The sequence below is a fragment of the Mus pahari genome, chromosome 3, assembly GCF_900095145.1.
Source record: "Mus pahari chromosome 3, PAHARI_EIJ_v1.1, whole genome shotgun sequence".
In the NCBI taxonomy this organism is placed as follows: Eukaryota; Metazoa; Chordata; class Mammalia; order Rodentia; family Muridae; genus Mus; species Mus pahari.
The window spans coordinates 146,337,189-146,348,877 of NC_034592.1; the positions used below are offsets into that span (position 1 = coordinate 146,337,189).

Below are 11,689 nucleotides of genomic sequence, written 5' to 3' on the forward strand. Positions count from 1 at the left end.
CGCCCTCTTCTGGAGTGTCTGAAAACAGCTACAGTGTACTTATAATAAATAAATCTTTAAAAAAATATATACACATATCACACACATATAACACAGTCACGCATACACACACTCACGCATCACACATAGCACATAAATACACATCACACACATCACACATACACACACACACTCACACATACATCACACACATACACACACACACACACCATACACCACAAATACACACACCACACACATACACATCACAAACACACACAGAGCACACAGCACACATACACACATCTCACACACACAATGACATCTAGTCTGATGAGTTTGTGTGTGATGTGTGTGTATGTATGTGGTGTGTGTGTGTGTGATGTGTATTTGTGTGAGTGTATCTAAGAATATTTTTAAATACAAAAAATAAAATTCATAGAATCATCAGGAAGCCAGTTCTATCAAAATCCAATTACCAAACTACGATAGCAACAGGCCCATGTGCTGTGTTGTTAATGTAGTAAAGCTAAGGGTCATTATAATAGCAGCATGAATAGATAGCACGTTGTGATCACCATTAGGGTGACATAAAAATATTTGATTTCACAAGCAAGTCACAAGCATGGCCGATACTGCTATGCTTCCTCTTTGCTGCTCATTTCTGCAATTGAAGTAAATAAAGACACTTTTGCACAATTCCATCTATGCCCCTCCCTTCAGGTCTGCAATCTGGAGGTGTGGCAGTTTGAGAGTCACTGTCACAACATGAGCTCTGCTGGAGTGGTACTTTAAAGGGCTCTTGCCTCTCTGGCCTGAAAAGGGTTAAGAGTGTCCTCTGCATCTCGTCTGTGCAAAGATGAAGCTGATTAGTTCAAAAGCTCTGACCCCGGCAAAACCTCGAAGGAGAGCAGCAGCTATGACAGGAACTATCAGTGCCACGGTCGACAGCCGTGTGGGAGCTCTGGGTCCGAGACATACAGCAATCTCTGGCTTGCTCTCTCTTCTCTCTCTCTCTCTTTCTTTTTCTCTTTCTCTCTCTCTCTCTCTCTCTCTCTCTCTCTCTCTCTCTCTTTCATTCTTTTTAAATTGGGGTCTGTTGGATCGGAGACAAGGTCTCACCAACTAGGATGCCTTTGAACTAACTAGGTAGTGCAGGCTGGCTTTTGACTCACTATGTAGCACAGGTTGGCTTTGAACTCACAATGTAGTGCAGGCTGACTTTGGACTCACTGTGTAGTGCAGGCTGGCTTTGAACTCACTATGTAGTGCAGACTGGCTTTGAACTCATTATGTAGCACAGGCTGGCTTTGAACTCACAATGTAGTGCAGGCTGGCTTTGAACTCACTATGTAGCACAGGTTGACTTTGGGCTCACTATGTAGCACAGGCTGACTTTGGGCTCACTATGTAGCACAGGCTGGCTTTGAACTCACTATGTAGCACAGGCTGGCTTTGAACTCACTATGTAGTACAGGCTGGCTTTGAACTCTCAATGATCCTCTTGCCTTGGCCTCCCCAGTTCTGGAGTAACAGGTGTGCACATTGCTCTCTGTAATGCTCTTTAAGCTTTCCTGGAAGTCTAAAGTGATAAAGTCTAAAGTCCAAAATTATAAGGCATCTGAGAAAGTCTGTTGCAAACTTCTGAGGAAACCCGACCTCACGCCTTGAGGAGGGGTAGAAACCACCAGAGTGTCTTGAGTCCTGGTTGTGCTTGAGCCACCAGATAGGTGGCCTTGGACGAGTCACTCTTGAGTCACCATTTTCCCCTGTAAAGGGGAAGCCATGGTTCCTCCCTCATCAAGAGACTGGGTGTGAGCCACAAAGGCTCGTGAAGTGTGTGGCACACAGTAGGCCTCAGTAAATGAGAGGTATATGGTCTGTCCATTATCACAGTCTGTCTTAGGGTCTTCTGAGTGGTGGATGTGGTCTCAGTGGAGAAGTGTATATCCCAGGAGTCTTGCTTCCCTGTGCCCAGCAACCCGTGTCTCATCTTGCTTTCAGGTGATGACAGAAAGTAGCCATAGCAAGGGCTTTGGCTTTGTATGCTTTTCCTCTCCAGAAGAGGCAACGAAGGCCGTGACAGAGATGAACGGGCGCATCGTGGGCACGAAACCACTGTATGTGGCCCTGGCACAGCGCAAGGAGGAGCGGAAGGCCATCTTGACCAACCAGTATAGGCGACGCCCCTCTCACCCTGTCTTGAGCTCCTTCCAGCAGCCTACCAGCTACCTGCTCCCTGCTGTACCCCAGGTAACAGTGTGTCTACAGCTCCAGCTGGGGGACAGAACTTCACACAGACAAAGAGAGGTTCTGTTGAAAAGGCCTTGGACAAGCTGCTCCAACCCTTAGAGCCTCACTTGCTCCATCTTTAAAGGGGCCTCCATGCTATCTTGTCTTCCAGTCTCTGTGAGATTCCTGGATATTGTCTGGCAGGAACTCTCTGGTTAAATGAGTTTTGGAGGTCTTGAATTGAGTATCAAAGCCTGAATTTATTTATTTATTTATTTTGATTTGTTTATTTACTTCACATATGTGAGTACACTGTCACTGTCTTCAGACACACCAGAAGAGGGCATCAGATCCCATTACAGATGGCTATGAGCCACTATGTGGACGCTGAGAATTGAACTCGGGACCTCTAGAAGAGCAGATGGTGCTCTTAACCACTGAGCCATCGCTCCAGCCCCAGAATTTCTTTATTGTATCCATTATCTTCCTCAGATATGTCAGCATCCATCTCCCTCCCCCACCCCTCCCTCCCCCAAGCAGCCATAGTGCCTGTAGCGTTTTCCCAACTAAGATGGTCACACAGCTGTCCTGACTATTTGTGTTCTGAGGTCCATGGCTAGGGAAATGACCTCATAGAACTCATAGAGCAGTAGAAAGATATGTGTGATTGAAGACCAATTGCTAACATCCTTTAGCAATTACTTGAGCTGGAACAAATTGGAGTGACATACTCTATCTAGGTCACTGGGCCAGAGTGAGGAACACTGGTTGACATATATCTGAGATCTTGTTCTGAGGGGTTTAGGGATGGGGGTGGGGGGATGGGAAGGGAGGGTGACTCCTTCATGGAGGCCTGAGCTGTTTCCTGCAGAGGATAGTGTGGTTCCTCACATTGGTGTCCTTGAGAAGATGCAAAGCCCCTCACCTCGGATCCTCTTCTTCCACAGTCTACAGCCCAAGCTGTGTACTACAGTTCTGGCTCCATAGCTCCAATGCAACCTGACCCCAGGTGGACGGCCCAGCCACATGGACCTCCATGTAAGTGACCCAGCTCTTTCTACCTTCAGCCCGGCTTGTGGATGTGAACCTCGGGGAAAGAGACAGAAACTATGGCATCAAGCCTGGCTTTGCATTTCTCAGATGCGGTTACCTTACCCCACTCCCAGGAGCCTCAGTTTCCCCTCCCTGACTTGGGACGAAATGTTCATGAAGCAGCAAGCATTATGGCAACCTTGGCAAAGACACATAGTGTGGCCATTGTCAGTTCTCTCCAAAGGCTAACTCTGATTTGAGGCTGAAAATTCTTGCAAAGCAGAGAATAAAAATTTGAAACTCTTTTGGCTAAATTGCTAATGAATGGCCTTTCAAGAGCCAAGCTTACATGTAGTTCTCTTAGGACTAAAGTGAATGATCAGGGTACTTGAGAAATTCGGGGCCTGGGGAGATGTGAGCTGGTTTTGGGTTTTGTCATTGCAGATTTCTGTACACTCTCCATAGGTCTAGGTAAATTCTCTTTGTCTCTGTCTGTCTCTGTCTCTGTCTCTGTCTCTCTCTCTCTCTCTCTCTGTGTTTATGTGTGTGTGTGTTTCTCTGTGTGTGTGTGTGTGTGTGTGTGTGTGTGTGTGTGTGTGTGTGTGAATTTCTAGCTCCTCTACAGCTCTGGGAATTTAGGGCACAGTGTAGTACTTTGATGATTACCTAAAACCTCTCTCTGTTTTTCTCTGTGCTTTCTATAAGCTACCTGCCCTCCAGCTGCCTCCATGGTCCAGCCTCTAAGCACGACACAGCATCCCTGTATCCACCTGAGCGGTGCCAGCCAGGCCTCCAGCCAGGTGCCTCACACGCAGAGAGTAGGTGAGTGTGTGTGAGTGTTGCCAGGATTCAGAATGGAAGGGTGTCAAAGAGCGAGAAACCTGGGGGTTGGCAGTGGACATAAGTTCTGACCAGGCTCCATAGTGACCTTGCTTTCATGGTGAGCCAGCCTGGCTTTGGAAGATGTCTGTTAACATAAATGTTAGCATGACACCCTTGGGTGTCACTTTGGGACCCTTGCTGATGGCTGTCTCTGCCAACTTAGTCTTTAAAATAGGGATAAAAATGGTGTGCCCATTTTGTTGGGAGGATTGGTGAGTTCACAAATGGAAGGACTTGCATCTTAGCAAGTATGGAAGGTGCTATGACTTGGAGACAAGTTATCTGTTGCTAATATCCTCACATCTCTGTGCTGGCCCTGTGCTCAGCACTGGGGTGGGATGTTCTATAGGGATTCTGCATAATGAGTTAGATGAAACTTCTGGTCTTCTGTCGCTGCCAGGTTTCAACATATATAACATACAGCTCTGTTGCCACCAGGTTTCAACACCCATGGTCACTACTATATTCTTCAACTGTGGGAAAATACGCACAACATATAATTGACTGCTTCACTTTTTTAAAGGTTCATTTATTTTCATTTTATGCACATGAGGGTTAGCCTCCACATATGTGTGTGTAGCATGTGTGTAGTACCCATCAGAGGAGGGTGTTGGATACCCTGGAACTAGAGTTACAGACAGTTGTGCATTGCTGTGTGGGTGCTGGGAAGTGAACCGTGGTACTCTGCAAGAACAGTGAGAACTTGATTGTTTTAAGCCTGTAGTTTAGAGGCATCCAGTACGTTCACAGTGCTAAGTACAAACTGCAGCCATTGCCACCAAAACTTTCCACCAGCCACAATTCCTCGTTCCTAATTCTTTATAGCCTCTGAAAAACAAACCCATCCTCTTTTTTGCCCCTTTGAATTTGTACTTGATCTTAGCCAGAAGGCGGAAAAGCAGTCGTCCCTCTGATGATGAGTGTGGTTACGTTGTGCAAATGGCAGGGGGCTCTCAATGCTTTGTCATTTAGCATGGTGTCCTCAAGATTCAGCACTGTTCTGCAAGATGCAATGTCTTGCATATGTAGATTCTGTGTCTTTTGGCTATGCATTCATGCGTTGAACACACGGACTGCTCTCACCTGTGGGTTCTTGTACACAGATATTGCTGCTATGAGCATGGGATTGCAGATGATCTCCTTGAAAGATCCAATTCTTTTGAGTGCACATTCAGAACTGAGATTGCTAGATTTGTTGACCCTGAGTTTAATTCTTTGAGGACCCCCCCAATTGTATTTCTACCGTTGCTGTATCCCCAACATTCCTGCCAGCAGTGCCCATGTGTCCCAACTTCTTTACTGATTCACCAAAATTTGCCATGCATTTTTTCTAAGTGGTCATTTGAAACCTACTTTTTTCTTTTTTCTTTCTTTTTACAGTCAACATTGGTACCCAGACTACAGGACCAGGTGGGGAGGGATCCTCTATTCCAGGCCAGCTTCTTGTGCCACATAGAGGAACCTCCTCGGCTGTACATGGTGCCCATGGGGTAAGGCGGTCCGCTCACTGTGGGTTCTGGGTATCCTGGCTCATAAGTTTGGCTAAGGCGTTTTTCCTCTGGTCCTTGCTTTTCTTCACTTACAGAATCTCATTTACTAATGTGTGCAAATCAGTCAAAGATCACTCCTGCTAACAGGGGGAAGAGAGGACCGTGGTCACATTCTGTTTACTGGTTACAAACCTTTTGTCTGGTCATTACGAAAATGAACTTGAACTTGCAATTGAATGCAGGAGAAGGATTCTAAAAACATGCTGAACACGGAAGGGATGAGAGGAACCTTCAAAACAGGGCTAAAAATGTTTATTATAATTAAAAGGCTATGTATCGCCTATCCCCACAAAGGTTTTAAATTCAGTATTACTGAAACATGTCTAGAATTTCAATGTCTTGTTTGGATGACTTCTTGCAAAAAGAACAATTGTCTTTTAATCGCAACAGTACTTTTAAAGTTAGCACAATATAAGAGGGCTATGGAGGAGCTGGAGAGATGGCTCAGTGGTTAAAAGCACTGGCTGCTCTTCCAGAGGTCCTGAGTTCAACTCCCACAACCACATGGTGGCTCACTACCATCTGTAATGGGATCTGATGCCCTCTCCTGGCACACAGGTGTACATAGCACTCATATACATAAAATAAATACATAAATCTTTTTCTTAAAAAAGCAAGCATAAGCCAGGCAGTGGTGGCACACACTAATCCCAGCACTCAGGAGGCAGAGGCAGGCGAATTTCTGAGTTTGAGGCCAGTCTGGTCTACAGAGTGAGTTCCAGGACAGCCAGGGCTACACAGAGAAACCCTGTCTCAAAAAACCAAAAATAAATAAATAAATAAGCAAGCATAAAAAAAACAAGGAAAATCAAGAATAACACACATAACACATGCACGCACCCCAATAAGATGTATGTTTGCTGTTGCTGTGTTCATAAAGCTTGCTGAGAAAAGTGCTTTATCGGATGCAAAGTGATTATTATTAAGTGTGCCTTTCATGTGACAGTGGATTTTGAAGGGCCTTCATTGGTTCACAGCATCTCTGTTTGAGCATAACTTTGTCTTCCAGTCCACGCCCTTGTGAGGGACTCTCTGCGCACCCCCCTGCCCTGCCCCGCCCCACCCCTGACTGTGTAGACCTTGCTTCCTTCCCTCTTCTAGAGCCTTTTCTGGATGCTTGTGTTCACCCGCTAGGGTAAGTGTGTGAGGCCTTTCCTATCCATGTGGTTAAGGGATGTGTTCCTGGCACCATGTGCAGGTCCAGGAGTCGGCCGTGTATGTCCCTGGCCATCAGCCTCTGACTGTATCCATGTTGGCCGCTGCACCCCTGCATGAGCAAAAGCAGATGATTGGTGAGTTACTGGGTCTCCCTGACTGGGGCAGGTAGGAGGGCTGTGAGCTGGCTAGCCTGCCGAGAGCATCTTGTGTGAGGACGGACGTGGGAACACGGTCTCCTCCTATCACTGATGCTAGGTGGCTTCACCCAAACTGCCTCTTTCTTTTTAAAATTTTTTGGATATTTTACTTACATTTCAAATGTTATCCCCTTTCCCGGTTTTCCCCCAAGCTACCTGTTTCTAAGCCTCTGTCCTTTCGTCTTGAAAGACCAGTGGGCTGTTGCTCCCAACGCTTTTTCCAGCTTGCTGTCTGGCTCTGACTTAGGTGGGAGATATCTGGATATGGGATGTGAGCCAAGAAGCCGGGTAGGAGAACACCCTTGGGTTTCTTCTGGTCCAGGGTGGTCATTACACATCTTTACATCTCTTCGAAAGTGGGGAAGCTCTGGTTAAATTTCACCTGTTTCTTGGTGCTCACCGTGGGAGGCAGGAAATCCCCGTGTGCTGGGAAAATACAGGGTTCCCTCTGGACTCTGAGCTCCAAGAGTACTTCCTCTCTAGCCCCAGAGTTTCTGACAGGCTCTAAAAAAAAAAAAAAAAAGACGGCTCTAGTGGGGACAGGGGGATGGCTCAGGACTTGAGTTTGAATCTCTAGCAACCACATAAAAGCTGGCCATGGCTATGTGTTCCCTGATTCCAGAGTGGGAGATGGAGATGGGAAGACGGCAGGAACTTGTTGGCTAACCAGCCTAACTGAATAGCCAGCTTCAGGGTCAGCGAGAGACACTGTCATCAGGGGATAAGGTGGAGGCCGATAGAGCAGGCCATCTGATGTCCTTCTCTGGCCTCTCTGCATACACACACACACCTGCACGCGCGCGCACACACACACACACACACACACACACACATACACAAATGCTATTAATGTTGGAATGAATGAGCAACTTGTTGCTGGTTGGCACGTTCTTCACTTCATGACCACACAGATCGTTTTATTTTTTTTTTAAGATTTATTTATTATTATATGTAACTACACTCTAGCTGTCTTCAGACACACCAGAAGAGGGCGTCATATCTCATTATGAATGGATGTGAGCCACCATGTGGTTGCTGGGATTTGAACTCAGGATCTTTGGAAAAACAATCAGTGCCCTTAACCGCTGAGCCATCTCTCCAGCCCCGACCACACAGATCTTAAGCCCCTTCACTAAAGGCCCTCATTGTTCTATTGCTTCTTTAGCTTGCTTACTAGGCCTTTAGGCCTTGCTGCTTCCTGTCCCCCCCCACCCCCATACAGAAGAAAATTATAAAATGCCAAATGCAGGCTCCACTGGCTGCTCTCTGTAAACGGTCACTCCTTTATGGGAAGACCTTTCTAACCCTACTCAAGCATCCTCATCCTGTAGTGGTCCTCCATGCCCTGTCAAGATGGCCAGACACCAAAACTAGGTTGTATTGCTTGAAGTACCTGATGGTGGAAGGTAAACTTATGCTGCATTTGCCTCTCACACCCCACAGTCACAAGTCAAGCATTACATCCTGTCTGGAATCTCAATGTGTCCAGCCAGAACCGCTTCTCACAAAACAAATGGAGTCTCGAAACTCAACTGACTTTGCTGTAGATCCCTTTATATAGTATTGTTTATATTTATATATTATTATTTTTATTCTGTTTATATTATTTATATCACTATATATTTATAACTATAAATTTATAATATATATATAATATATATACTTATATATAATATTCAACCTGACCCTTCAGATTGTCCTGTAAGGTGGTGCTGCTATGCCTACTTTATAAAGTTGGAAAGAAGAGTTTCCAGTAATGTTACATGATAAAGCTTGGGGTGACAGGTTCTAGGACAAGATCCCAGACACCTTCATTGCTCCACTCCATGGTGCTACTCACTGGGCTTTGGGGCAGGCGTGCATGTAAGCTATCAGGTTGTTCTACACAGGGGAGCGTCTCTACTCCCTCATCCATGATGCCTGCGCCCCACTGACTGGCAAGATCACGGGCATGCTGCTGGAGCTGGACAACCTGGAGCTTCTGTTATTGCTGGAGTCCCCAGAGTCCCTCCATGCCAAGGCAGGTGGAGACTGGGTGGCCGCACAGCAAAGACCAAGGGTTGTCCTAAAGAAGATAGGGCCGCTGACCTCAACCTGCTGCGTCTTAGTTGAGGGCTCACAACTTCAGTCCCTCCACAGATAAAGTCAGCCCCTCCACAGATAAAGTCTGTGCAGGTTCCGAGTAAAGCTTCAGTACAAGTAGCTGTGTTCTGACAGAGTCACGTCCAGCAGGGTTACCTGGTGTAAGAAGGAGGCAGTGGGCTGGGATCTTGTGAGCAGCAGGGCTTCAAAGCTCCATGCATCCTTTATTATGCAAGTGAAGTCTTGGCCCTTCTGGGACCGCCTGTATTGGGGCAGCTACACTAAGCCCCTCTGTTTTATGTCCCATAGATAGAAGAGGCGGTGGCAGTACTGCAGGCGCATCGGGAAATGGAGTCAGCAGACAGGAAGTGAACTCTGTGGGTCCCTGGGGATGGAAGGACCGGCAGAGCAGCTGAGCTGCTGGCTCTCTGGAGACTCCGTAGAGAACCCAGCAATCAAAAACTCACTGTGATGTGTTGGTGGCTTTGTCTAAAGCACCAGGGAGTTTGGTGAAGCTAAAGGCGTCATAGGAGAAGTGCACAGTGGCTGGAGTTCTCATGCCAGTTGCCCTGCTAGGCCTCAGAGTTTACTGCCTTGCTCCGTTCTGCCTGTCTGGAGGCCTGGTCCGCTGGTCCACCTTCTTGACTGAAGATTGGGTATTTTCCATATTCTGGGAACATTTTTTTCCCCTCCACACCCCAGACCCCCCCACTGAAAATGGAATCTTCACTCCCTTGACTACTTGATTACTGCATTTCTGCTCTTGGTTCTAGCTGTGTGAACTCTAACTTTTTTCCTGATGGGGGGTTCTCTGTGTTCTTGAGCTTTGGACCTGTAATGAAGGCTGGACACACAGCCCCCTGCTGATCTTTTTGCTTTATATATTAAAAAATGCTGCAAAAATCTGTCTTGCCTGGAAGGAGGGTGGGTTAGACTTGACTGTAGTGAGACTGGCTCTAAGGAGCAGAACCGGAACCCCAAACAGGTGCTGAAGTACACAGAAAGTGTGCATGTAACAGGAAACCTACCGAGAGCTGAGTTTAGCTATGTAAACTGCTCCACACTACAAACTGGCCACCAACAGCAGATGGTTAAACGGGCCCCATCATGCAATGGACCGAGAAGATGGACTAAAGCTCAAAGTGTGTGTCATCTCTGCAGGCCAGGCGAGCACCACAGAAGGCAGCAACTGCATGCGGGTCCCAGGTGAGCAAATGCTGTGAACATAGTTAAGAACTCTGTAGAAATATACTAGAGTACCTTCCCTGGTAAAGGTCTCCATCCCTGAATAGAGAGCTCTCAAGGTTCTTTGGGGCAGTCTGTGTTCATCTCAAGGAGTACAGACCTCCCAGTTGCTTGCCGTGAAGATACACTTGCACACTGTCACAAGTCCACTGGAACATATCCAACGGGGTCCCGTCATTGCCTCTCATTGTCCCCCCCCCCAAGCCACACCCCATGAAGGCCATTTTGAATTCCCCATATCTTCTAGCCTCCGAGCCACACTCTCTCCCCTAGATGTCCTCCAGATGGGGCCTGAGCCCCATTCCTCTTTTTTTCTCTCTACCCCACATTCTGCTCCTCCACATCTAAGTCACAATTTCATTTTCGATTGTGCTTTCTTGAAGACTCTGGTTTCTTTGTTCTTCAGCTCCGTTCACTTTGGAAGCTCCACAGACCTTACACACCCTACTTATCCTGAATTCTTGAACCATCAGTACCAAGTCAGAGCCACAACAAAAGCCAAGTTCATGGTTCAGAGCTCCCTGTCCCTCTGCTTTTGTCTTGAGTGTTCTCAGGAAAAGTCTCCCACCCACATTCTATCCCAAGGCTGAGGTCTCACAACACATGTTCCCTTCGCTTCCCCTCATCTTCCACAAGCAATCTATCAATTGTTTCCACTCTGTAACTCCTTCATTGCCACCCTGGCCTGAACTCAGCTGGACTCTGTCAATAGCCCCCATGGCTTCACTGTAGTTGTTTCCTTCCTCCAAGAAATCATAAGGAAAACATCTGCTCTCTTATGTAAGTCCGCTATCCCACTGTTTCCCTAAGGTTTAAACAATGTAACCTGCAGCCTCATCCAGTGTTGTTGAGAACTTTACACATCTTCATTAGTCCTCCCTTAGTGTTTACTGCCAGCTAGGGAGCCCATGTCCTGCTTGTCCAATCTCCCACCTCTCACCTATTAATATTACCTTAAAAATATTTTTCTCGGGTCTGGAGACATGACTCAGCGGTTAAGAGCACTGACTGCTCTTCTGAAGGTCCTGAGTTCAATCCCTAGCAACCACATGGTGGCTCACAACCATCCTTAATGAGATCTGACGCCCTCTTCTGGTGTGTCTGAAGACAGCTACAGTGTACTTACATATAACAACAAATAAATCTTTTTTTTGTTTGTTTTTTGAGACAGGGTTTCTCTGTATAGCCCTGGCTGTCCTGGAACTCACTCTGTAGACCAGGCTGGCCTCGAACTCAGAAATCCACCTGCCTCTGCCTCCCGAGTGCTGGGATTAAAGGCGTGCGCCACCACGCCCGGCTCAAATAAATCTTTTTAAAAAGAGTATTTTTCTC

General features: G+C 46.8%; 1 protein-coding gene across 1 annotated transcript in view; it reads left to right on the forward strand.

The window, feature by feature from the left end:
- Pabpc1l (poly(A) binding protein cytoplasmic 1 like) overlaps window positions 1-9,600 on the forward strand; it is a 32,620-nt gene extending 23,020 nt beyond the window's left edge. The window contains exons 8-14 of the mRNA XM_021194194.1: window positions 1,984-2,232; window positions 3,159-3,249; window positions 3,949-4,065; window positions 5,506-5,615; window positions 6,874-6,967; window positions 8,920-9,050; window positions 9,422-9,600. Coding sequence (XP_021049853.1) covers window positions 1,984-2,232; window positions 3,159-3,249; window positions 3,949-4,065; window positions 5,506-5,615; window positions 6,874-6,967; window positions 8,920-9,050; window positions 9,422-9,484 — 855 coding nt within the window. The 3' untranslated portion in view covers window positions 9,485-9,600. The remainder of the gene's footprint in view (window positions 1-1,983; window positions 2,233-3,158; window positions 3,250-3,948; window positions 4,066-5,505; window positions 5,616-6,873; window positions 6,968-8,919; window positions 9,051-9,421) is intronic.
- The last annotated feature ends 2,089 nt before the right edge of the window (window positions 9,601-11,689 follow it).